This window comes from Ranitomeya variabilis, chromosome 1 (assembly GCF_051348905.1).
Source record: "Ranitomeya variabilis isolate aRanVar5 chromosome 1, aRanVar5.hap1, whole genome shotgun sequence".
Classification (NCBI taxonomy): domain Eukaryota; kingdom Metazoa; phylum Chordata; class Amphibia; order Anura; family Dendrobatidae; genus Ranitomeya; species Ranitomeya variabilis.
This window is the reverse complement of record NC_135232.1, coordinates 802,491,839-802,518,341: the sequence shown is the minus strand read 5'-3', so window position 1 is coordinate 802,518,341 and position 26,503 is coordinate 802,491,839. Positions and strand designations below refer to the sequence as shown.

The window sequence follows — 26,503 nt, the reverse complement described above, 5'->3', positions numbered from 1 at the left end:
TCTGCGATCTGACCCCCCCACCGACTAACAGTGGCGACCGCCGCTGTCAGTCTTTCCTCCCCTCCGTTTTGTGCTCCGCTGCCCTTTGCTGCTTTCCTCCCCCTCCTCTCCCTTCCGGTGCCCCCCCCCCCCCCCCCCCGCTGTCTGATCCCACCCCCTGTACCGCTGGAGTCCCAGGGACCCTCCCGGTGTCCGTCTGGCATCTTCGATGGGTGCCGCCATCTTCCAAAATGGCGGGCGCATGCGTAGTGCGCCCGCCGAATCGGCCGGCAGATTCGTTACAGGTACATTTTGATCACTGTGATAGGTTATATCACAGTGATCAAAATAAAAAAAATAGTAAATAAAGCCCCCCCCCCCCCCCACTTATCACCCCCATAGGTAGGGAAAATAATGATATAAATAAAATATATTTATTTTTATTTTTCCACTAGGGTTAGGGTTAGAACTAGGGTTTGGGTTAGGGTTAGGGTTGCAATTAGGGTTAGAATTAGGCTATGTGCACACGGTGCGGGTTTGGCTTCGGATCCGCAGCGGATTGGTGGCAGTTTTCCATCACGTTTACAGTACCATGTAAACCTAAGGAAAACCAAATCCGCTGTGCTCATGGTGCGGAAAATACAGTGCGGAAACGCTGCATTGTGTTTTCCGCAACATGTCAATTCTTTGTGCGGATTCCCCAACGTTTTACATCTGTTCCTCAATAGGAATCCGCAGGTGAAATTTGCACAAAAAACACTGGAAATCCGCAGTAAATCCGCAAGTAAAACGCAGTGCGTTTTACCTGCGGATTTTTCAAAAACGGTGCGGAAAAATCCGCACTTGAATCCGCAGCGTGGGCACATAGCCTTAGGGTTAGGGCTGGAACTAGAGTTAGGGTTGGAATCAGGGTTAGGGTTGGAATTAGGGTTAAGATTTGGGTTAGGGGTGTGTTGAGGTTAGGGTTAGGCTTGTGGTTAGGGTTATGGTTAGGGTTGGGATTAGGGTTGGTTGTGTGTTGGGGTTAGGGTTGGGATTAGGGTTTAGGGGTGTGTTGGGGTTAGGGTTGTGATTACGTTATGGTTAGAGTTGGGATTAGAGTTAGGGGTGTGTTGGAGTTAGAATTGAGGGGTTTCCACTGTTTAGGCACATCAAGGGGTCTCCAATCACAACATGGCGCCACCATTGATTCCAGCCAATCTTGCATTCAAAAAGTCAAATGGTGCTCCCTCCCTTCTGAGCCCCGACGTGTGCCCAAACAGTGGTTTAACCAAACATATGGGGCATAAGCGTACTCAGGAAAAATTGTACAACAATTTTGGATGTCTAATTTCTCCTGTTACCCTTGGAAAAATAAAAAAAATGGGGGCTAAAAAATTATTTTTGTGGGGGGAAAAAAAAAGATTTTTTATTTTCATGGCTCTGCGTTATAAATTTTTGTGAAGCACTTGGTGGGTTAATGTGCTCACCACACATCTAGATAAGTTCCTTTGGAGGTCTAGTTTGCAAAATGGGGTCACTTGTGGGGGGTTTCTACTGTTTAGGCACATCAGGGGCTCTGCAAACGCAATGTGACGCCCGCAGACCATTCCATCAAAGTGCATTTCAAAGCATCACTACTTCCTTTCCGAGCACTGACGTGTGCCCAAACAGTGGTTTACCCCCACATATTGGGCATCAGCGTACTCAGGACAAACTGGACAACAACTTTTGGGGTCCAATTTCTCCTGTTACCCTTGTAAAAATAAAAAATTGCGGGCTAAAAAATAATTTTTGAGGAAAGAAAAATGATTTTTTATTTTCACGGCTCTGTGTTATAAACTTCTGTGAAGCACTTGGGGGTTCAAAGTGCTCATCACACATCTAGATAAGTTCCTTTGGGGGTCTAGTTTCCAAAATGGTGTCACTTGTGGGGGAGTTCAAATGTTTAGGCACACAGGGGCTCTCCAAACGCGACATGGTGACCGCTAACAATTGGAGCTAATTTTTCATTCAAAAAGTCGAATGGCGCTCCTTCCCTTCCGAGCCTTGCCGTGTGCCCAAACAGTGGTTTACCCCCACATGTGAGGTATCGGGGGTACTCAGGAGTAATTGCCCAACACATTTTAAGATCCATTTTATCCTGTAGCCCATGAGAAAATGAAAAAATTAAGGCTAAAGGAATTTTTTTGTGAAAAATAAAAAAAAAAACTTTCATTTTTACGGATCAATTTGTGAAGCACCTGGGGGTTCAAAGTGCTCACTATGCATCTAGATAAGTTCCTTGGGGGGTCTAGTTTCCAAAATGGGGTCACTTGTGGGGGAGCTCCAATCTTTAGGCACACAGGGGCTCTCCAAACGCGACATGGTGTCCGCTAAAGATTGGAGCCAATTTTTCATTCAAAAAGTAAAATGGCGCTCCTTCCCTTCCGAGCCATGTCGTGTGCCCAAAAAGTGATTTCCCCCCCCACATATGAGGTATTGGCGTACTCAGGACAAATTGTACAACAACTTTCGGGGTCCAGTTTATCCCTTTACCCTTGGGAAAATAAAAAAATTGTTGCTAAAAGTTCATTTTTGTGACTAAAAAGTTAAATGTTAATTTTTTCCTTCCATGTTGACTCTGCTGCTGTGAAACACCTGAAGGGTTAATAACCTTCTTGAATGTGGTTTTGAGGGGTGCAGTTTTTAGAATGGTGTCACTTTGGGGTATTTTCAGCCATATAGACCCCTCAAAGTGACTTCAAATGTGAGGTGGTCCCTATAAAAATGGTTTTGTAAATTTTGTTGGAAAAATGAGAAATCGCTGGTCAAATTTTAACCCTTATAAATAAACGCAAAAATTATCGACCTAAATTTATCACTAGCAAGAAGCTCAATATGTCACGAAAAAACAATCTCAGAACCGCTAGGATACGTTAAAGCGTTCTTGAGTTATTACCTCATAAAGGGACACTGGTCAGAATTTTAAAAAATAGCCAGGTCATTAAGGTCAAAATAGGCTGGGTCATGAAGGGGTTAAAGGGATAATCATTCAAATTTAGAAAATTGCTAATTTTTTAACATTTTTCTTACATTTTTGATATTTTTAATAAATAAACACAAAACATATTGACCTAATTTTACCATTATCATAAAGTATAATGTGTCACGAAAAAACAGTCTCAAAATCACTGGGATTTGTTGAAGCGTTGCAGAGTTATTACCACATAAAGTGACACTGGTCAGATTTCAAAAATTTGGCTCCGTCACTAAGGGGTTAATATTAACATTCATTATAATTAGAGATGGGCGGACACCTGGATGTTCAGGTTCGGCCGAACGGGTACAAAAAGTTTGGGTACCGGAACAGTACCCGGACACCATTCACTTGAAAGGGGGACCCGAACATGCAGTGTTTGCCACGCTGTCATGTGCATGACAACGCGGCAAACACCGCTTCTGAATGGCGGTGAAATCATCCACGCTGTCAAGACAGTGTGAGCGCTCTGCTGTGATCGGAGGTATAAAGTTTACATCCGGTCACTGGTGTCAGCGGATGGGACAACTGCTCCCATCATCCGACGCCTGCTGCTGCTAATAACAGCGAGAACAGGAACGGCTGGTCTTTTGCGGCTCTCTGACCGGCGGGGATGATTTCACCGCCGATCAGAAGCGGTGTTTGCCACGCTGTCATGCACATAACAGTGTGACGAACACCCAGTGTTCGGGCAGACAACCTGAACGGTAACACTGACTACCTGGTGAAGTCCATGTTCGGTGTCGTTGCCCGAACAGTAGGTGTACGGTACGGACGCCAAACTTTTACTGTTCGGGTTTACCCATCTCTAATTATAATTATTATTTTATATTAATATTATTACTTAACATTGATCAGGATTAAGTATGCTGACATTCCCCTATATACCATATGAGCTCCCACACAGTCCCCTACATACAGTATGAGCCCTCATATAGCCGCTCTATATACAGTCTGTGCCCCCACATAGCCCCTCTATATGCAGTGTGACTCCCCTATGTACATGTAAACATCCCATATACATATGAGGAAAAAAAAACATGCCATCCTCCATCAATGTATTCACGACTGTCTAAATCCTGAGAATCCGGATAGCTTTTTCTTCTAGAATCGGGCGGCAGCACTGGGCGAGGGCATTGTGCAACCCTTGGATCTCTGTTTTCAGCCCTTCGGTTGTCTCTGTCCGCGTCCGCACTTTGCCAAGCTCTGTTACAAGGGATAGTCTTGTTCTATTTGTTTAGGATATGTTTCCAATCAACTGTCAAAGTAGGTTGACGACAGTTGTCATAGCAACCTGAGGTCGTCATGACGACCTCCGGGTCTGCCAGCTATGTTAGCCCATTTAGACCATGCTAGGAGCATAACAGGTTTCTGTCAATGTGTAGCACCGACTGGTATAATGCATATAGTGCTATTGTGTATTGCAATGCATTGTACCAGCGATCAGAGTAATAGAAGTTAAAAAAGAAAAAGGTTTTAACCCCTTTCCGACATCGTGCGTAATAGTACGCCGATGTTGGACTCCCCCTGTTTGGTGTGGGCTCCGGCGCTGAGGCCGCACCTTTCTGGGCACATGTCAGTTAATATATACTTCTGACATGTACCCGCAACAGCTGCGGGTGGAATCGCGATCCACCTGCAGCTGTTAACTAGTTAAATGCTGCTGTCAATTTCTGACTGGCATTTAACTCGCACTACCGACATGTGTGCCGGAAATCCTGCCCATCGGTGACCCCGTCATGTGATCGCGGGTCACCGATGGGTTGGCATGACAACCAGAGGTCTCCAGCAGACCTCTATGGTTGTCACTGCCGGATTGCTATGAGCGCCGCAGGTGGTCGGCGCTCATAGTAAGTGAGCATTTCTGCTACATATAGGCCATCTGATCATGTAGCAGAGCCGATCGGATTATGGCAGCTTCTAGTCTCCAATGGAGACTATTGAAGCATGCCAAAACTAAAACAAAAAAAAGTGTTTTAAAAATATAAAAGTTCAAATCCACCTCCCTTTCGCCCCATTCAATGTAAAACCATAAGAAAAAATTAAACATACACATATTTGGTATCGCTGCGTTCAGAATCGCCCGATCTATCAATATAAAAAATAAATTAACCCGATCGTTAAACGGTGTAATGAGGAAAAAATGGTGCCAATAAAACATCAACTCAATGCTCAAAAAACAAGTCCTCACATGATTGTCGGCAGAAATATAGGTCTATGGAAATGCAAATACTTTTTTTTTTTTTTTTTTTGTGTGTGATAGTTAAGTTTTAAAGAACCATGTATCGGTAGGGTTTATTAATCCAAGAGAAGCAAAAAGAAACCCTGGTCTATTTTTTGGTAAAGTAAAATATAGCTTTTATTTAATATATCTATAAAAAAAATAGACCACAATCACCATGCAAATATAGTGCTCACTAAAGGCCCCGTCACACACAGCGACGCTGCAGCGATACAGACAACGATGCTGATCGCTGCAGCGTCGCTGTTTTGTTGCTGTGTGGTCGCTGGGGAGCTGTCACACAGACCGCTCTCCAGCGACCAACGATGCCGAGGTCCCCGGGTAACCAGGGTAAACATCGGGTTACTAAGCGCAGGGCCGCGCTTAGTAACACGATGTTTACCGTGGTTACCAGCGTAAAAGTAAAAAACAAACAAACCGTACATACTCACATTCCGGTGTCCTTCAGGTCCCTTGCCGTCTGCTTCCCGCTCTGACTGAGTGCCGCCGTAAAGTGAAAGCAGATCACAGCGGTGACGTCACCGCTGTGATCTGCTCTTACTTTCCGGCCGGCAGTCAGTCAGAGCGGGAAGCAGACGGCAAGGGACCTGAAGGACACCGGAATGTGAGTATGTACGGTTTGTTTGTTTTTTACTTTTACGCTGGTAACCACGGTAAACATCAGGTTACTAAGCGCGGCCCTGCGCTTAGTAACCCGATGTTTACCCTGGTTACCAGTGAAGACATCGCTGAATCCGTGTCACACACACCGATTCAGCGATGTCAGCGGGACCTCAACGACCAAAAAAAGGTCCAGGCCATTCCGACACGACCAGCGATCTCACAGCAGGGGCCGGGTCGCTGGTACGTGTCAAACATAGCGAGATCGCTACTGAGGTCGCTGTTGCGTCACAAAACTTGTGACTCAGCAGCGATTTCGCTAGCGATCTCGCTATGTGAGACGGGGCCTTAAGTTCACTCTACACTTAACACCTTATTCTGAGTGTCTGCCTGACAGCGGAGGTTGGCACACTAAACCTATAAACGAGCAATGGCGCCCCCGGGCCTCGACAGCTGTCCCTCAGAACTCCTGAATGACCCTATGTTTGTGCTTCATTCAGTCAGCCATTTATACAAACATAGGGGAAGAGAACATGATAGTATACCGTCTGAGGACTAGCAATAAAGACAAACAATTGGTAAATATGCATACAAAGGGTGAGCAGAATCACACTAGTAAAGTGACGTGTGCATAATAAAAACATATAGGTATACCTAACTATTCTGTTCCCTGCTGTATCAATACCTGCCTAACAGCGGAGGTTGGCACCCTGATTGTCAGTGGATATGGCGCCTCCGCTCCACGGCTGCTGACCCTGGGAATCCCATTTTGATAAATACCAATATCTACCACAGGGCTGTCTAACAAAATAATGATATAGGCAGGTGAAAACACTTATATCAAATTATAAACAGATGCATGTTAAAAAGAAACATGTAAAAAGAAATCTCACAATGAAGATAATACGGAAAAGAGGTAATGGGAGTTGAATACATCTCTATATTAGAGAGTCTCTTTTTGATAAACAAAGCATTACTCCACCAGATCACCCATTGTTAATGATGTCTATGATCACCATATATCAAAAGGGTAGAGACATATGCATATGAAGAAATCTCAACATATCAGCATAGATATGGGATACTTATGGTTTGGATGTCATGAAAACCTCTACGTGTTTCTCCACTTAAGGATCATCAGGAGGCTAGAGACTTTGATGCTTGAGTGTGTGATCATTGCCAAACATAAAAAACAATATAAATGTGATATCACTGTAATCACACCAACCTGAAGAATAAAGTGATCCAATCACTAATACCGCTCAAGCAATGGCATATAAAAAATAAAACCAATTCTTGGCCTGTTGTTGATTTGTTCATTCTGCCTCCCAAAGATCCCAGTAAGTCTTGTTGTGCTGAGTGCTTACACTGGGTTTTTAATTTAAATCTCTGAAATATGTGATTCAGACCGAACATCCGGCAGAAGATTCCCTGTAAGGCTATGTTTCCACGGTCCAGAATGGCAGCGCTTTGGACACAGCGGCACCTGCCCCGTCCAAAGCTTACCAGCTTTTGTACATGCGATGATCCCGCATGTGTTCATTGAACGCTCAGCAGAAATTGTATGACAAATTTTGGTGCCACTTTTACCCATTTCTCTGTGTGAAAATGTAAAATCTTGGGCTAAACCATTTTTGTGGTGAAAATGCAATTGCGGTATTTTTTTGGATTATAAAATGCACTTTTTTTCCCCAAAATTTTTGGGGGAAATGGTAGTGCATCTTATAATCTGAATGTAGCTTACAGGGTCGCTGCTGCATAGGTTTAAGGGCATAAAAATTGAAAGTTTGAAAATTGTGAAATTTTCTAATTTTTCATCAAAATTCAGATATTTTGACACCTAAAAGCAAAAAAATAGATCTCTGAATTACTGGGATTTGTGCCTTTGACAGTCACGATAAATTTTGCACTTTTTCATGTGTACAAATTTACTCTAAATTACAAAAAACTAAATGGATACTAAACCCCCACATGCTTAAAGGGGTAGTCCCATGAACAAAGTTTGTTTTAATCAATAGATCTTGGAATAATAGCTTCCATAATTGGATGTGTATAAAAAATAATAATGTTCCAGTGCTGAGATAATTTTATAAATGTGCCCCTTTTGTGTACTGTGCAATGGCTGTGTCTGACCGTACAGGGACATGGTATGATTATACGACATCTCCTTGCCAGGGGAGTAAGCAAAAGAGTATACAGTCATTACAGCACAGGATCACAAATTATTCTTTCTTTGAGGTAAAACATTTTGCTTAAAAACGGGCAGGGAAATGTTTTACCTCACAAAAAGTATCATCTTTAATCCCATGTTGCCTGTCTATATACTCTATTTTGCGTTCTCCCCTACCCAGGAGCTGTGGTATGATCAGACCATGCCCCTGTACGGTCAGACACGGCCATTACACAGTGCACAGCAGGGGCACATTTATAAGATTATCTCCGCACAGGGACTTTTTTTTTTTGTTAAACATATCCAATTGTGGAAATGATTATTATTATTATTTATTATTATCCCCTTCACCCCCGGAGCTTTTTTCGTTTTTGTTTTTCGCTCCCCTCCTTCCCAGAGCCATAACTTTTTTTATTTTTCCGTCAATATGGCCATGTGAGGGCTTATTTTTTGCGGGACGAGATGCACTTTTGAACGATACCATTGGTTTTATCATGCCGTGTAACAGAAAACGGGAAAAAAATTCCAAGTGTGATGAAATTGCAAAAAAAGTGCAATCTCACACTTGTTTTTTGTTTGGCTTTTTTGCTAGGTTCACCAAATGCTAAAACTAATCTGCCATTATGATTCTCCAGGTCATTACGAGTTCATAGACACCTAACATGTCTAGGTTATTTTTTATCTAAGTGGTGAAAATAAATTCCAAAGTTTGCTTAAAAAAAAAAAAATTGCGCGATTTTCCGATACCCGTAGCATCTCCAATTTTCATGATCTGGGGTCGGGTGAGGGCTTATTTTTTGCGTGCCGAGCTGGCGTTTTTAATGATAGCATTTTGGTGTAGATACATTCTTTTGATCGCCCGTTATTGCATTTTAATGCAATGTCGCGGCGACCAAAAAAAAACGTAATTTTGGCGTTTTGATTTTTTTTTTTTTCGCTACGCCATTTAGCGGTCAGGTTAATCCTTTGTTTTTATTGATAGATCTGGCGATTCTGAACGCGGCAATACCAAATATGTGTAGGTTTGATTTTTTTTTTATTGTTTTATTTTGATTGGGGCGAATGGGGGGTGATTTGAACTTTTATATTTTTTTTTTTATTTTTTTTATATTTTTAAACACTTTTTATTTTTTTATTTTGGCATGCTTCAATAGCCTCCATAGGAGGCTAGAAGCATGCACTACACGATCGGCTCTGCTACATAGAGGTGAAATACAGATCACCTCTATGTAGCAGAAAGGCAGGTGTACTTTGAGCGCCGACCACAGGGTGGCGCTCAAAGCAATCAGCCATCAACAACCATAGAGGTCTTAAGGAGACCTCTGGTTGTTATGGCAATGCACCGCTGACCCCCGATCATGTGACGGGGGTCAGCGGTGCGAGCACTTCCGGCCGCGTGGCCGGGAGCGCTAGTTAAATGCCGCTGTCAGAGCTTGACGGCGGCATTTAACTAGTTAATGGGCACGAGCGGATCGCGATTCCGCTCGCGCTCATTGCGCGCACATGTCAGCTGTACAAAACAGCTGACATGTCGCGGCTTTAAGGTGGGCTCACCGCCGGAGCCCACCTTAAAGCAGGGGATCTGCCAGCTGACGTACTATTCCGTCAGCTGGCAGAAAGGGGTTATAGCACCATTTATTCCATGGCGCTTTACATGTGAGGAGGGGTATACATAATAAAAACAGGTACAATAATCTTGAACAATACAAGTCACAACTGGTACAGGAGTAGAGAGGACCCTGCCCGCGAGGGCTTATTCCAAGATGTATTGATTAAAATTAACTTGTGGGAAAACCCTAAAGAAATCATCAACTTTTTTGCGAAAAAAATATACTTTCATACAGCTCTGTTTGCCAAAAATAAAAGTTTCAGCTCTCAAAATATTTTTCACTAAAAAGCAATTTTTTTTTTTTATGAAAAAAAAAAAGGATTTCTACTGTGCAATAGCAAAATATAAAATACTAGATGGTGGCCAGATTCTAACGCATCGGGTATTCTAGAATATGCATGTCCACGTAGGATATTGCCCAGCCACGTAGGATATTGCCCAGCCACGTAGTATATTGCCCAGCTACGTAGTATATTGCCCAGTCATGTAGTATATTGCGAAGCCACGTACGTAGTATATTGCCCAGCCACGTATGTAGTATATTGCCCAGCCACGTATGTAGTATATTGCCCAGCCACGTACGTAGTATATTGCCCAGCCACGTACGTAGTATATTGCCCAGCCACGTACGTAGTATATTGCCCAGCCACGTACGTAGTATATTGCCCAGCCACGTACGTAGTATATTGCCCAGCCACGTACGTAGTATATTGCCCAGCCACGTACATAGTATATTGCCCAGCCACGTACGTAGTATATTGCCCAGCCACGTACGTAGTATATTGCCCAGCCACGTACGTAGTATATTGCCCAGCCACGTAGTATATTGCCCAGCCACGTAGTATATTGCCCAGCCACGTAGTATATTGCACAGTGACGGAGTATACAGCACAGAGCCACGTAGTATATTGCCCAGCCACGTAGTATATTGCCCAGCCACGTACGTAGTATATTACCCAGCCACGTAGTATATTGCACAGCGACGGAGTATACAGCACAGAGCCACGTAGTATACAGAGTTAAAATAAAAAATAAACATATACTCACCCTCCGAAGGCCCGTTGAAGTCCTGGCCCTGTGTGCGGTGGGCAGCATGAATAGTAAAAAGTTGGTCACACAGGGTTAATAGCAGCGTTAACCGAGTGCGTTACACCGCGGTCAACGCTGCCATTAACCCTGTGTGAGCGCAGACTGGAGGGGAGTACGGAGCAGGCACTGACTGCGGGGAGGAAGGAGCGGCCATTTTTCCGCCGGACTGTGCCCGTCGCTGATTGGTCGTGGCTGTTTTGCCACGACCAATCAGCGACTTGGATTACATGACAGACCAATGAATATCCGTGACAGACAGAAAGACGGAAGTGACCCTTAGACAATTATATATTAGAAATGCAAATTTGATATCGCTGCAATTGCACTGACAGGAAAAATAAAGCACCTGATCACTTATACCATACAAATAAACGTCAGAAAAATAAAAACTATTCTTGTACTGCTGTCTTTGTTCATTCTGCCTCCCAAAAATCATAAAAAGGCTTGGTTCATATCTATCCAGTGCACACTGCTGAGTGCTGACATTGGGATTTCCTTGTAAATCCCAAAAACCGCGATTCACACAAACGAGGGAACCATTCACTATAATGTGGCAGATGCAGTCGCTTTCGACTCCGTCTGGCCCCTGTTCCGGTGGTCTACCATCATTTTAGGTGTCTTTTTAGAGCACAAGTATGGACATTTACAGATGTATGCAATACTAAAAAAGATGGATACTTCTGGAACAGATACCAAACTGAGTCCAAAGTGACTCCATCTGCCTCATTATAGTGAGCGGTTCCGCTGGGGGTCTCTTCTTGATTGCATTTTTTGTGGGATTTTGTTATTTATTATGCATTGCATATATAGTGCCATCACATTCCACAGCACTTTACAGACATTATCATCACTGTCTCCATGGGGCTCACAATCTAAACTCACTGTCTGTATGTCTTTGTAGTGTGGGAGGGAAATGGAGTACCCATAGGAAACCCACGCAAATACGGGGAGAACATACAAACTTCTTGTAGATGTTGTCCTTGGTTGGATTGAAACCCTGGACCCCAGCGCTGCAAGGCAGCAGTGCTAACCACTGAGCCACCATGCTGCCCATTTACTCGGAAACCCGACGTAATTGCTCAGCATAGAACACAAGAATGTAATCTTAGCCATATACTGAAAACGATTAAAAAAAATAAATCCATGAAAAAAGGTATTTATTCCATGCACAACCAGTTCCCACTCAGGTCGGTCCATTATCTGTCACTGTAAATATAGGGGTTCCCACGTTACTGGTAGAACAAAGATTCTGGAAAATCGACATGGCTCGCGCCCCCCGAATAACAATTTACGGGGTGTTTGTCGCCACAAGCACAAGCTAGGCACAATGTTTGGGCGCTAACCAGCATATTTGCAAATCTCCAGAATAAATCATAGCATGAATGTTAGAAAGTAAAAACACCTGTAAGTCCAAAGTAGTCGCCGAACTGTAAATTAATTCATTGAGAGATGCAGTCTCTAAAATGGGGCAACTGTTTTTTTTTGTTTGTTTGTTTGTTTGTTCTTTTGCTGTTTTGCCACCTTCGGAGCTTTGCAAATATCGCCCACGAACTATTCCAGCAAAATCTTTTCTCCAAAATCCTTCTTTATTCGGTCGCCCATGACCGCACCAACAAGAGAGGGGATCCGCCCTTCAGGAACAGGAAACCTACAGATACAAAAGGGCAGCACGTCTCCCACGCATCAGTTGGATTACAGTTGGTTTCCTGTTCCTGAAGAGGACGGGGTTACTACAGATACCTGAAGGATTCTTCAGGAACCCAGGCCCTACCGGTCGGTTTTAGGTAGTGGGGGTCCCTGGAAGCACCACGATGGGTCCGGGGGGAAGATTCCACATCTCTGAGCGGAGCAGGTGGAGCGGTGTCCAGAGGACTCCATCTACGGAGGGCCAGCACTGGAAGGTAAGTATCCTCCCCGATGGATCCATCAGTTTCTGTCCTGCACTCAGCTGGTGACGTCTCTGAGTGGTCCCCTCGCGTGCTCCTGCGGCCTCATTGGTGGTCATGCTGGAAACGTGTCGGGGATGGGGGGGCCTGGAAGGCCAAACCGGAACTCGGGTGCTGGACGGCTTTTTTTCTCCCGGTATATCGCCGGGTCACGTGCGCGCGGCTCGCCGGGGATGGTGGCCTGGAGGGGGGGCGAGGAGTCGGGAGGCATGTTGGGTCTGGAGCGGGGTGGTACCCCCCTGGCCAGAGACCTGCTGACCCGGCTATCCGGGGGTAAGTGACATAAAGGTTCTGGACGCCTGCAGACAGTGCTACTGAGCCATTACCAGGATGGACGTGGCAGAAGCTTCCTTGGAGCAGCAGGAGGACCTGCAGCAACCGAATGCAGAGCAGCATGCTTCTGTGAGGCCCCGTATAAAGCCCCGACAGAAGGCCTGGGAAACGGGTAGTAGCCGGGCAAGTGATCTGTCCAGCTTCAAGAGTTCCTCCAGGGTGGAGGAATAAGCAGAATCGGCAGAGAAATGTCCCCCTCGTGATCCGGGGAAGAAGTGTTCTGGGAAATCGAGAAAAGGGAGTGTACCCTTTGCAGATGTCCCCTGCCAGACGCTTAACCAAAAAAGTTATGTCAACCTTGTGTACGGCAGACGGTAGGATGCTAAAAGGGGGATGGTTATCCTTTAGCTAGAATGCAGTGCCTTATATTTCCCCCTTCTACAGGTAGCGGAGGAAACCACCAACTTCACCACGAGCCTAAGAGAAATTATTAGGTCGGAGGTGAAGGAGTCCTTAAAGTCTCTATCTCAGAAGAGTTCTAAGAAGAAAGGGAGTGATGGTAGAATGAGGTTTACAGACTCAGATTTCATCGGCTGACCTTAGAAAGGATGAAGATTCCTCGGGGCCTTCTTCATCTTGAGAGGAGGACTCTAGCCATTTCTGTTTTCCGTTAGACCGCATGGATAAATTGGTTAAAGCGGTCAGGTCCACCATGGGGTGGCAGATTCCAGGCCGGAGCCTTTAGTACAAGACTTAATGTTTGGCAGATTGGATCCAAGTAAATGCAGATCCTTTCCGCTGAATAGTAAAATTCAGAGCTTGGTAGGCAGAGAATGGAAGAGGCCAGAAAAAAGGGGTTCCTTGTCTCCGGCATTCAAACGTAGATATCCCTTTTGAGGATCCCATGGTTAATAGATGAGACAAGGCCCCGAAGCTCGATGCAGCTGTGGCTAAAGCCTCTAAAAAACCTTCCTTTCCCTTTTGAGGACCTGGGCTTCTTGAAGGACTCTTTAGACAAAAAGGCGGACTCCTTCCTTAAAGAGACTTGGGAGATGTCAACTGGCTCCCTGAGACCGGAAGTAGCCTCCACCTGTACAGCCAGATCCATGATGGTCTGGCCGGATCAACTAGAATCCCAGTTAAAGGACAGAGCCCTGTGAGAGTCCGTCTTAAAGGCCTTACCTATAATTCAGGGAGCTGCAGCCTTCCTAGACGACGCCTCAGCGGACTCTGTATGGATGGCAGCTAGGGCACCAGGACTGTCCAATGCGGCTCGAAGGGCACTGTGGCTGAAATGTTTGCCTGGTGATATCCAAGCCAGAGCCCAACTCTACTCCATCCCATGTGAAGGGGAGTACCTTTTTGGTCCAGTCCTAGATTAACTTTTAGAAAAGGCAGGGGATGATAAAAAGTTCCCCAGTTTACAGACTGCTTCCTACCGACGTCCTTTGAGCAGGAGAAGGTTCAGTCATAGGAGGCCTTCCAGGGAGCGAGTTACGTGGGATGAAAAGAAAGGAAGAGAAAAGGTATGGGATTTATGTTTGGAGGCTCCTCACGGGAGCATAAGAAACCATCCCAATGACTAGCGGTGCCTGTGGAGGGTAGGCTAGCGGTCTTCTACCCGGTCTGGTCCCTGATCTCCAACAGTGACTGGATTTTAAGTCTGATTTTATCAGGGCTTCAATTAGAATTTTATTCCGTTCCTCAGACTAGATTCAAGGCTACTCCCTTCCAGACTTCTTCTTCAGAACAGGCTGCCCTGAAGTCGGAGATCCATGATCTATGTCATAAAAAGGTCTTGGTAGAAGTACTGGTAGATTCTACTCCCCTCTACTTTTTGTTCGAAAGCCAGACTGTTTCTTCAGAACCATCATTATTCTTAAAGCCCTCAATAAGTTTCTGATAATACGTCCCTTTAAAGGGAACCTGTCACCCCCAAAATCGAGAGTGAGCTAAGCCCACCAGCATCAGGGGCTTATCTACAGCATTCTGTAATGCTGAAGATAAGCCCCCGATGTAACCTGAAAGATGAGAAAAAGGTTAGATTATACTCACCCAGGGGCAGTCCCGGTACGATGGGCGTCGCGGTCCGGGGCCTCCCATCTTCTTACGATGACGTCCTATTCTTGTATTCACGCTGCAGCTCTGGCGCAGGCGTACTTTGTCTGCCCGGGCCTCTCTGACCTTTCCCGGCGCCTGCGCACTGCAGTATTTTGCTCTGCCCTCAACAGGGCAGACAAAGTACACCTGCGCCGGAGCACGCAGCGTGAAGACCAGAAGAGGACGTCATCCTATGAAGATGGAAGGCCCTGGACCGCGACACCCACTGGATTGGACCGCTCGCCCAGGTAAGTATAATCTAACCTCTTTTTCTCATCTTTTAGGATACATTGGGGGCTTATCTACAGCATTACAGAATGCTGTAGATAAGCCCCTGATGCCGGTGGGCTTAGCTCACCCTCGATTTTAAGGGTGACAGGTTCTCTTTAAGATGGAGTCAATTAGTTCAGCAGTAAAGCTATTGTTTGAAAACTGTTTCATGGTGGTGTTAGATCTAAAGGATGCATATTATCATGTACCCATTCATTTAGCCCATCAACGTTTCCTTAGAGTAGCAGTTTCCATGGGAGGTTCAGTCCGTCACTTCCAGTTTAGGGCCCTTCCCTTTGGCCTTGAGGTTGCCCCTCGCGTATTCACTAGGGTTATGGCTGAGGTCATGGCCCTCCTGCGTGAATCAGACCTCCTTATTATTCCCTACCTCGACAACTTCCTTATTGTAGGCAGAAAAGCGGACCATTGTTTAGTACAGCTGGAAAGGGCAATGTCCATCCTGGAACGCTTAGGGTGGCTACTAAATATTAAAAAAAATCACGGTTACAGCCTCTGAGGGTGCATTAGTTATTGGGCCTAATTTTAGACTCTGAGACTCAGGAGTGTCATCTACCATCTGACAAGTTGATCCATCTCCGCTATCAGGTTCTCAACGCTTCTAACAACCCCACCATGTCCCTCAGGAAAGCCATGTCCCTGTTGGGTTCCCTGTTATCTTGCATCCCCGCGGTCCAGTGGGCACAATTTAATATAAGGGCTCTACAAAGGGGCGTCTTGTTGAATGGTAGGAGCCTTGGGAGTTATTTAGAGGGTCTGCTGACTTTATCTCGAACCTCTGTGAAATCCCTTGAATGGTGGCTAGACCAGAGTAACCTATCCAGAGGGGTTCCCTGAGAGTATAACATAACCCGGGTGGTCACCACGGATGCAAGCCCTACTAGCTGGGGGGCTCATATGGGTGAGGTCATGATCCAGGGCCTATGGGAACAACATGACGTAGACAGTTCTTCTATCTGAAGGAATTAATGGCAGTAGAACTAGCAGTTAAAAAGCTTGTATATCTGCAGGGTCATCACTTGCGGGTCCTTTTCTACAAGCAGGTCACAGTGGCCTATATCAACCACCAGGGCAGGACTCGTTCCAGACCTCTGATGGAAGCAACAGAATGTCTGTTCCAGTTAACAGAGCAACATTTTCTATCTTTAACAGCACTGCATATAAGATGAAAGGACAATGCCACAGCAGACTTTTCAAGCCGCAACCAACTAAGACAATGGGAATGGTCTCTAGAAAAATGCCATCATCAACCAGATTGTGGGGGTCAGCCGGTCGTGGACCCCTTCGCTACCAGGAGCAATAGGAAAGTGAGACAATTGTTCTCACTGGACCCCAGAGAAGGCCCGCTGGCAGTAGATGTCTTGCTAATAAAATGGAATTTCAGTCTGGCTTACACCTTTCCTCCCTTATCTCTGCTACCTCTAGTAGTGAGGAAAATCAGGAAGGACAAAGCAATGGTAATAGTGATCGCCCCTTTTAGGCCCAGGAGGACATGGTTCTCATGTCCCAGAGCCATGTCGGTATCCGATCCTTGGGCGCTACCGGGCGTTCCAGATCTCCTATCCCAGGGCCCAGTCTACCATCCTCAGGTGGCAGTCCTCCATCTGACAGCTTGGAGTTTGAAAGGTCGTTGCTAAGGGGTTTTTCTCCAAACTTAATACCCTTCTTAAAAGTAGGAAGGAGATTACGGCCAGGATCTATGCTAGAACATGGAAAAAATTCTTACAGAATTCAGAATTTGTAGCTGGGAAGGAGGTTCCAATAGCTCAAATCCTGGAGCTCCTTCAGAAAGGTCTAGACATGGGTCTTTCCACCAGTACCCTTAAGGTGCAGGTATCAGCCTTAGGGGCCCTTTTTAGCTGTGAAGTCTCCAATAACTACTGGATTAGCAGGTTTATTAAAGCAGCCGGCAAGTCAAGACCCATAGTTAGGAAAAGGTTTATGCCGTGGGATTTAAACCTAGTGCTCACGGCCATTTCATCAGCCTCTGTTAAGATACTCTACCTCAAGGTAGCCTTCTTGGTGGCATTAACATCAGCTCGAAGGGTGAGTGACATCCAGGCACTTTCTAGACTCCCTCTGTATACACAGTTCCACGACGATAGGGTTATACTTAGACCTGATCCAGCTTACTTAATGTAGCTTCCAGTTTTCATAGAACACAGGAAATAGTCCTTCCATCTCCAACCCGACCAACCAGAAAGAAACCTCCACACTCTAGATCAGGGGTGTCAAACTGCATTCCTCGAGGGCCTCAAACCATGCGTGTTTTCAAGATTTCCTTCTCATTGCACAAGGTGCTGGAATCATTCTGTGCAGGTGTTTAAATGATCACCTGTGCAATACAAGGAAATCCTGAAAATATGACCTGTTTGCAGCCCTTGAGGAATGCAGTTTGACACCCCTGCTCTAGATGTTAGATGTCTTCTAGAGTACCTATCAGTCACTGATTCCTGGAAAAAGGACAATGCCTTGTTTGTCTCCTTTCAAGGCACCAGGAAGGGTCTTCGGTTGTCGAAGATCACAATAGCTAGGTGGATCAGGGAGGCTATTTCTCTAGCGTACACTTAAAGTGGCAGGCTGGCACCTCAGAAGCTGAGGGCGCACTCCACTCGGTCCATGGCAGCCTCGTGGGCAGAAAGGTCGGAAGTCTCCATTGACCAAATATGTAAGGCAGCCACTTGGTCTTCTCCGTGCACATTTTACAATCATTATAGATTAGATTTGGTTGCATCCTCAGACCTCTCCTTCGGTATAAGGGTACTGCAGGCTGTAGTCCCTCCCTAGATAATTACTCTCTGTAATTTTCTATTTGGTGCTGTCATGGGAGACCGAATAAAGTCTTAGTTACTTACCGTTAATGGTATTTTTCAGAGCCCATGACAGCACCCTTAGATTCCCTCCCCCTTTTACTTTGGGTGTGCACTTCTTCCTCTTATAAGGTTCACATATAAGAAATAGTCATTAGAGTAATGTACAAATGTTTTTGCCATTGACCTTGGTGGTGCTCTTGAGATCTGTAATCCAACTGATGCGTGGGAGAAGTGCTGCCCTTTTGTATCTGTAGGTTTTCTGTTCCTGAAGGGCAGATCCTCTCTCTCGTTGGTGCTGTCATGGCGTCCGAAAAATACCATTAACGGTAAGTAATTAAGACTTTCTCAACCCCACAATGTGACCAAATAGTAGTTTCTAAGGGTCTAAGGACATATAGACTATCGCCACGTTTGGGAGAAGTTGCTAAACAAATTGTGTCTATTAACGGGCAAAGAAGAAAAAAACAGCACCAGGTTATTTCCATAAAAATTTACATTTTTCTTTTATTTAACCCAAAGTTTGCAAAAAGTTAAAAACATACATGTCATTAAATGTCAAGGTGCAAACATCCCCCGCATGTCACGTGTCATTAAATGTCAAGGGGCGTGCGGGGGATGTTTGCCCCATGACATTTAATGACATGTATGTTTTTAACTTTTTGCATACTATGGATTAAATAAAGGAAAAATCTAAATTTTATGGAAATCACCTGGTGCTGTTTTTTTTCTTCTTTGCTTACATTTCCAAGTGGACTCCAGCCACAATGAACCTGGCACCCGTGGTCCTGTGATACTCTGGTGAGCACTGACTAAATCCTTTCCCCTTTTTTCTATGTTGATTCATTTATTTGTCAACTATTAAGCCTTGTGTAGCTGCAATTTTGCTGCTAATAAAAAAACAAACATATTTACCACTAAAATGTTATATTTCTACGTCCTAGTGTTATAAAATTCTGTGAGGCACCTTTTGGGTTCAAAATTCTCAATATAACCTTATATGAAAATCTTAAGCAGTGAAGTTTCTAATATTGGGTCACTTGTGGGGTTTTCTGTTGTTTTGGCACGTTAGGTTCTCAGCTAATGAAGCCCACAATCTAGTCAAACAGTATCTGCGTTCTAAAAGTTAAGTAGCGCTCCTTCCCATCCGATTTGTCGTGTGCTCAAATGCCAGTGTGCAACTATATCTCGATTAAAAATTGCATTTCAAATTGTCCTGTCCATTTTATTCTAATGCCTCTTGTGTGAATTATAACTTTGAGGCTAAAGTAAAGTTTTAGCAGAAAAAAAACCCAAGTTTTTTGTTCTCACAGCCCAATCTTATAAAATTCTGATATAGTCTGTGCGTTAAAAATGCTCACCACACCCATAGATGAATTCCTTATGAGGTTTAGTTTGCCAAATGGTATCACTTGTGGGTATTTCTGCTTCTTTGACACCTCAGGGAATCTACAATTGCAACACTGTGTCCAAATTTACGTTCAAAAAATTAAATAGCGCTTTGAGTTTTGCCATGTGCCCATACACTAGTTTTTGATCCCGTATAGGGTATCGCTGTGTTCAGGAGAAATTGCCTAACAAATAATAATGGGGTCCATTTTCTACTATTACCCTTCATGAAAATTATAAATTTGGTGCTAAAACAGTAATTTAGTGGAAAAAATTAACTTTTTTGTTTTCAGAAAAAAAAAATGTTATAAAGTTTTGTGAATCACACCTGTAGCTTGAAAGTGCTCAATACACCACTAGATGAATTCTTTAATGGGTATAATTTCCAAAATGTGTCACTTATGGGGGAGGTGCCATTTTGTATTTTGGCACCAGGGCTGTGGGGTCAGTAAGCCAAACCTCTGGCTCCTCCATTTCCTTGACTCTGACTTATGACTCCCTCATACATGGCTCATGTTTAAGTGATACATTCACTCTAGTAAAATTGTAAGATCAGGCTTTTAATTACCATTATGATTTAATAATAAAGCCATTTAGGACATAAAATATATTTATTGGAATACAACTTTAGAACACAAAAAACTTTGCATATTTACAATTTATTATACACTCTGCAGTAAGTGGGGAAAAAAACAGTTTTCAACAAAAACGTACTGAATAGCATTTGTGCGGTCTATGAATTTGCTCTGAGAAATAGTATCGCCTCCATCAGATCCTCCTTCATAGATGACCTCAAATCTGACTTAATTATTGTAAGGCTCGAGAACAACCTCTCTACACTAACTTGGGTTAGTGGCAAAGCAGTAACCACATGGGCAACAACTCTATTTGAGGGTATAAAGGAATTGCCTCAGGCCCAGTTAGTTTTGATGAACGATTGAACTCTTCTACTTCTTTGAGAGAAAATGAAAAATTTTGCTGAAATATGGTCATAGTTGAGCAAATTCCTGTGGATCCCCGTTTATTTGTCAAGCTATAGCACTTGCCAAATAAGTTGCAGAGGGAACCCGGATACATGGAGCGCGCCGGCTGATCAGTGCTGCAGCTGCATGTGTCGGCTCTCCATGCATGTACTGTGACAGTGACACAGCCACGACAGATGCAGCTGCAGCCCTGATCAGCCGGTGCGCTCCATATATCCGGGTTCCCTCTGCAGCTTATTCGGCAAGCGTTCTAGCTTGCCAAATAAGTGGGGACCTGAAGAAATTCGCTCAGCTCTACTCGTAACGTGTACTGTCATGTGTCAGGCAGGGAGCAGAGGCAGAGCGCTGAACCACACGTCCATACATAATGCACTTCCGTGGCTTACTCTGACATGTGTCAACCTGACTGAAAGAAGCTGTGAAATTAACAGACATGGATCCCGATGGGAGGGAGAGTGCAGGCAGAGCTTGCACAGAATGAATGTAGTAGCTTAACCGGGGCTGACAATGCCTTTCACTGATCCCCGACTGTATGAAAGGAGATGTTATTAGGGGGCTGGCTGTTACTAGCAGTCAGGAATAGGGAGGAGGAGCAGTGAGGAACTGATCCACCCTCGCTTTCAATAGCAGGTACAGTCAGGATTACAAACAACACTATGGACGCTATCACTGGGTTCGTGGTGCATTTCAAGGCAGATGTCGTAAGACAGTTGAGTTCAGTGATTGGCTGTAGCCGTCATGAGTACAGTTGAGTGAATTTGTTCGGGTTCACTCTTATTCGGCAAGCTATAGCGCTTACCGAATAAGCTGCAGAGGGAACCCGGCTTCCTGGATCGCGCTGGCTGATCGGCGCCGCAGCTGCATTTGTCGCATGCGTGTTCTGTGACTGTGACACAGTTGTGACACATGCAGCTGCGGCACTGATCAGCCAGCGTGATCCAGGAAGCCGAGTTCTCTCTGCAGCTTATTCGGTGAGCGCTATAGCTTGCCGAATAAGGGAACCCGAACAAATTCGCTCTACTCTAGTCATGAGCTATCGCGATGTGTCATTTCTGCTGCAGCCATGTCAACCAAGTCAGGTTCTTTTTATGGAGATAGACTTTTGGCCAATCAAAGTAACACTCTAGCGTTTTCAGTTTTTGTTTTTTTTCATCGCTGGAGTGGTGCCCATTTTTACTTCTTTTTTGGGGGGATTTTATTAAATTTTCTGTATAGTATTACAGAAAAGGACAGGAAAATAGACTAAAAATAGATTTCTTAAGATAGCAATAGTAGGAACAATTTCTGACAATAAACAGTAATCATCAATACAAGTAAATTCCACATAGCAAGTCTGCATCTTAATATGTTGTTCTAACAAAAACAATTGCACAACAAGACACTGAGACAGAAGGGGGTGGAGAGAGATAAAGAAACTTACTATATGACCCATGTCAACCAATCGCCGCTACGCTTATTAGTAGTCTCTCTGAACCCAATACGTGTCACAGAGTTCAAACTGCATTAAAACGCTCAATAGTGGTGTTTAGCATAACTGTAAGATATTCCATACCTTTGATATCTTGTGTTCGTGACCGAAGTTCAGTATTCAATTTGGGTTGAACCGACTTCCACTTATAGACTATACTTTTACTTACCTGCCGTTGTCATTACCTTTATCGGCGCCACTCGGGTACCGTGGTGACATCTTGTGACTCCAACTTCGACTGGCCGGAAGTCAGAAGGAATGGCTACACGCTCTCATTGCAAGTCAGTGAGGGCCAGAACGAGGCTTTCGTAGACTTGCATTGAAAAATTACCTCTTTCTCGCAACAGCAACACGGGAAAAATCCTTCAGGTCACAATCTGTTCTAGACCAACTGTAGCTGCAGCGTTAAAAGGTGAAGATGGCGGCTGGTAAGTGTAAGAGAAGCACCTCTCCAGTGGTAAAAAAAAAATCTGGATAGGTGTTTTTAAAGTTCAGAAGCAAAAAAGTCTTCTCATTTAAAGAACTTGTTTCAAATGGGGTAGCTGACTGCTTTGGATCATGGAGAGAGACCCGACTCTGACATATTCAAGAACAACTTGGTCAAGTGACTGTTGTCTAGTGTGCTTAGTAACGTGTAATCAAACTGTAAGATTATTTTCTCTGATAATTTCGAGTCCTGTGCTTCTAGTAGCTAGTAAAATTGTTACAGTATTACTGCAATACATGTTTTAGGCTATGTGCACACGATGCAGATTTAGTGCAGATTTAGTGCAGATCTGCAGCGTTTTTTTCTGCTCCAGAAACGCTGCAGATCTGCACTGTGATGTACAGTACAATGTAAATCAATGTGAAAAAAAAAGCTGTGCACATGGTGCAGAAAAATCAGCGCAGAAACACTGCAGATTTCAAAGAAGTGCATGTCACTTCTTTTGTGCGTTTCTGCAGCGTTTCTGCACCCCTCCATTAATAGAAATCCGCAGTGGTAAAAACTGCGTAAAATTCGTGCAAAAAACGCATCAAAACCGCACAAAAAACGCATCAAAACCGCACAAAAAACGCATCAAAAACGCACCTGCGTTTTCTATCAGGAGATGCAGATTTTGTGCAGAAAATTCTGCACCCATATCTGCAATGTGTGCCACAGCCTTAGAATTTTCAATGTGGTATAACTGTAGCTCAATTGTCAACGGAAATGTAAGTATACTTTGCATGCTGACCTTTTTCTTAATTCATTTACATTGGCAGTAGAAAATACTTTGGGGTCTCCATAGAGAAAACATTGAGGCAGTTTGGGGGTAGTGTTATTGTTTCAACTGTACCTAATATTTTAATTAACAATTCTTTTATTTTTTTTTCTAGCTGACTGAGACATTAAATATGGATCGAGGAAGAGGCCAAAGGGAAAGTGCAGGTATAAGCAGGAACATTTATCCACAGCAATACAGTTACCCCTCCACGCAAAATTTAGAGATACAAGAGCTAGCATCTAAGCGAGTTGACATTCAAAAAAAAAGGTTTTACTTGGACGTCAAGCAGAGCGCTCGAGGTCGTTTTTTAAAGATTGCAGAAGTTTGGATTGGTAGAGGTCGACAGGATAATATTAGAAAAAGCAAGTTAACATTATCCTTGTCTGTGGCTGCTGAATTAAAAGATTGTTTAGGAGATTTTATTGAGCACTATGCTCATTTGGGTCTACGAAGTAGTCATTCTCAAAGAAGTGAACATGGTAATGAGAAAGAGCATGATTCTAGAAGGAGGCCTCATCCATCCTCACCTTCAGGTTCTGTTGGATCAGAAGAACCTGCAACACACAGTGTTCTGAAAACTGAGTATATTGAACGCGACAATAGAAAATATTATTTAGACCTTAAAGAGAACCAACGGGGACGCTTTCTTAGAATAAGACAAACTATGACCAGAGGACCTGGAATGATTGGTTATTTTGGGCAGAGTTTGGGTCAAGAGCAGACTATAGTTCTACCAGCGCAAGGTATGATTGAATTCAGAGATGCATTAGTTCAGCTAATTGAAGATTATGGCGAAGGAGATATAGAAGAACGACGAGGTGGTGGGGATGAACCTCCTGAGCTTCCAGAAGGAACATCTTTCCGTGTGGACAATAAGAGGTTCTACTTTGACGTTGGCTCAAACCGTTATGGCATATTCTTGAGGGTAAGCGAGGTTAGACCGCCCTATCGCAACACTATCACAGTCCCTTACAAAGTATGGACCAGGTTTGGGGACAATTTTATCAAATATGAAGAGGAAATGAGAAAAATTTACAATAGCCATAAAGAAAAGAGGATGGATGCACGTGTGGACAGTAGTGAAGAGCAAGAGTGTCCTGAATAAAACAAATTCCAGTGGACACCTTACAAAATTTGATGTCTTTTTATTGGAGACAAATTCTGTAGTCTTTTAGAAGATTTACCTATTTTTTCCATTTTTGTTCATTCCTTTTTTTATTTTTTAGCAGAGTATCAATGGACAAGAAGTCCTTCAAAGAGTCTGGTGTCCGCATCTTAGCCTACAACACAAACGATACTATGAGCTTACCAGCCTCTGATAGAGCTGCTTCAATATTTTCCAGACTGTATAAGTTTTTTTTTTTTTTTTGATCAGCACAAAGTTCAACCTTTTAAAATACCTTTAGGTAAGGCTTAAATTGCACTATAAAAGCAAACTACATTATATCTATATTTCTACTTGCATAGATGTATAGATATTATACAAATATATATAACCTAATCAACATTTTTTTTCTTTAGTTATTTGTTTGATTTTCAGATTTGCTTTCAGCTCTGCCAAGCTTATATACAGGGCATTTATTATTGTGAATGTATATGAAATGCATTTACACATTTGTAAAACTCTGTTCAGAGTTGAGAATGTCTGTTGGGTGCAGAATCCATCAGCAACAAAGACGAATGGTAGCTGACAGTGTGTGATAACTGTTTACACTGTTTACAGCCAAGGAATTTCTACATTTCAAAGAAACTGTTCAAGTGTCAACAAAATGGCTGCACTGAAACTAGGGTAGAAAATAGATCCTGACAGTAGCAGCGTGCATATGTAAAAGAGTAGAATTATGCCTTTTAACAATATTCCTCCCTTCATGGCTATTTTATATAGAAATATATAGATTATGGTGCACCTATGTATAGGCTTGTTGTACTATGAGAAATTGTTTATATTGTAAGTCAAGGTAACTGATTACTTAATTCCCCCCCCCCTTCCCCCCTTCCCGGTGTGTGCGTGTGAGTATCAGGTCACAAAAAAAAATATTAGTGAATGTTAAAATATTCTTTTAGTTGAGTATCGTTTGATTGTGTTTTATGCAGCATCTCCTAGCAAAGAACGATTGGGTGCTTTAACAAAGAAAAAAATGGAAAGACCTATATTTCCACCTGAAGTGTGGTGTAGGGTTCTTATTTATGACAATGGACAGTTGAACTATACCAAATCTGCCCTTATTTTATGTATTGTTTTGCACAAGGGGTTGCTGACTTTGTATGTTGGGTGTAGAAGCACTAAAAACTTTTATTTTTTATTTAAAGAAAAAAAAAATTATATATATATATATATAAATATATATGAAACATTAGTGTTTAATTATAAATTGTATGTATACCATAGTTATGCATGTTAAGCATATCTATAGAGTTATCTTTAGTAATGATTATAAGTGGGGTATACAGTAAGTATCACTACACTGTTGCTGCTAATCCCAGTGCCTGTAGTAATGGAGAATATGTTCACACTGCTAATTCGGGGAAGAATGTAACAATTCAACTTTTTTGGTCCATAAATATCATTACAATGTCTTGATTTGTCAGTGACTGGCATTTCCCCACTTTTTTTTCTAACATGTTTGTTTTAATAAATTGTATTTCCAATGAAATAAGCATTTTTCTTAGAACTTTGCATTCCGCTGTTTTTCAGTTCTCACTCCTAGACGTTTCTGAATAAATTGACAACCGAGTGTTACTACTTTAGGGGTGGGGGGTGTCCTTATATAGTCTAATATTGTTCAATTGTTGAAAAGGGCAGTAGTAGCAACAGTCAGTTTGTTCCGAAAATTTCTAGAAGGGCTAAAGGAGGAATGGCATAACATAGTTATGTAAAACGATAACCCAGAAATGCTATTCCAGGGGAAATACAAGAGCTAACAGGTCCTCCTTAAATTCTAAATCAGCTAGTTCACAGTAACCGGCATTTTTAGGGCTTTAGATGACTAATTTTGAATTTAAATGCAAGATTAAAGTAATCAACACTTAATTTTGGTAAACATGCAGCATACTGGTTTTTCTGTATTGTTTCCAATTGTGTACGAAATATACAACATTTCCAAATTTCAAGTTGTGTATGTAATATTCAAAAATTTTCTTTGTTACATTATCAGCATCATTAATTTCTGTAATATTAAAATGTGACTGAAAAAAATAATTGCATATTGGAATTCTGAAAGATCATATTTACTCCATCTTGTATCTTTTATTAATTAGCTTTGACTCTAATGTGAATAGAGCTTAACAGTGAGTGGTAGAGCAGCATAGCTG

At 43.2% G+C, this 26,503-nt stretch overlaps 1 protein-coding gene across 2 annotated transcripts in view; it reads left to right on the top strand.

The window, feature by feature from the left end:
• PURG (purine rich element binding protein G) overlaps window positions 1-24,597 on the top strand; it is an 81,771-nt gene extending 57,174 nt beyond the window's left edge. The window contains exon 3 of one of the 2 annotated variants that reach the window (XM_077274024.1): window positions 23,304-24,597. In XM_077274024.1, the coding sequence (XP_077130139.1) occupies window positions 23,322-24,296 (975 nt within the window). In that variant the 5' untranslated portion in view covers window positions 23,304-23,321 and the 3' untranslated portion in view covers window positions 24,297-24,597. The remainder of the gene's footprint in view (window positions 1-23,303) is intronic. The other variant, XM_077274033.1, reaches the window with a different exon arrangement.
• Window positions 24,598-26,503: the final 1,906 nt, after the last annotated feature.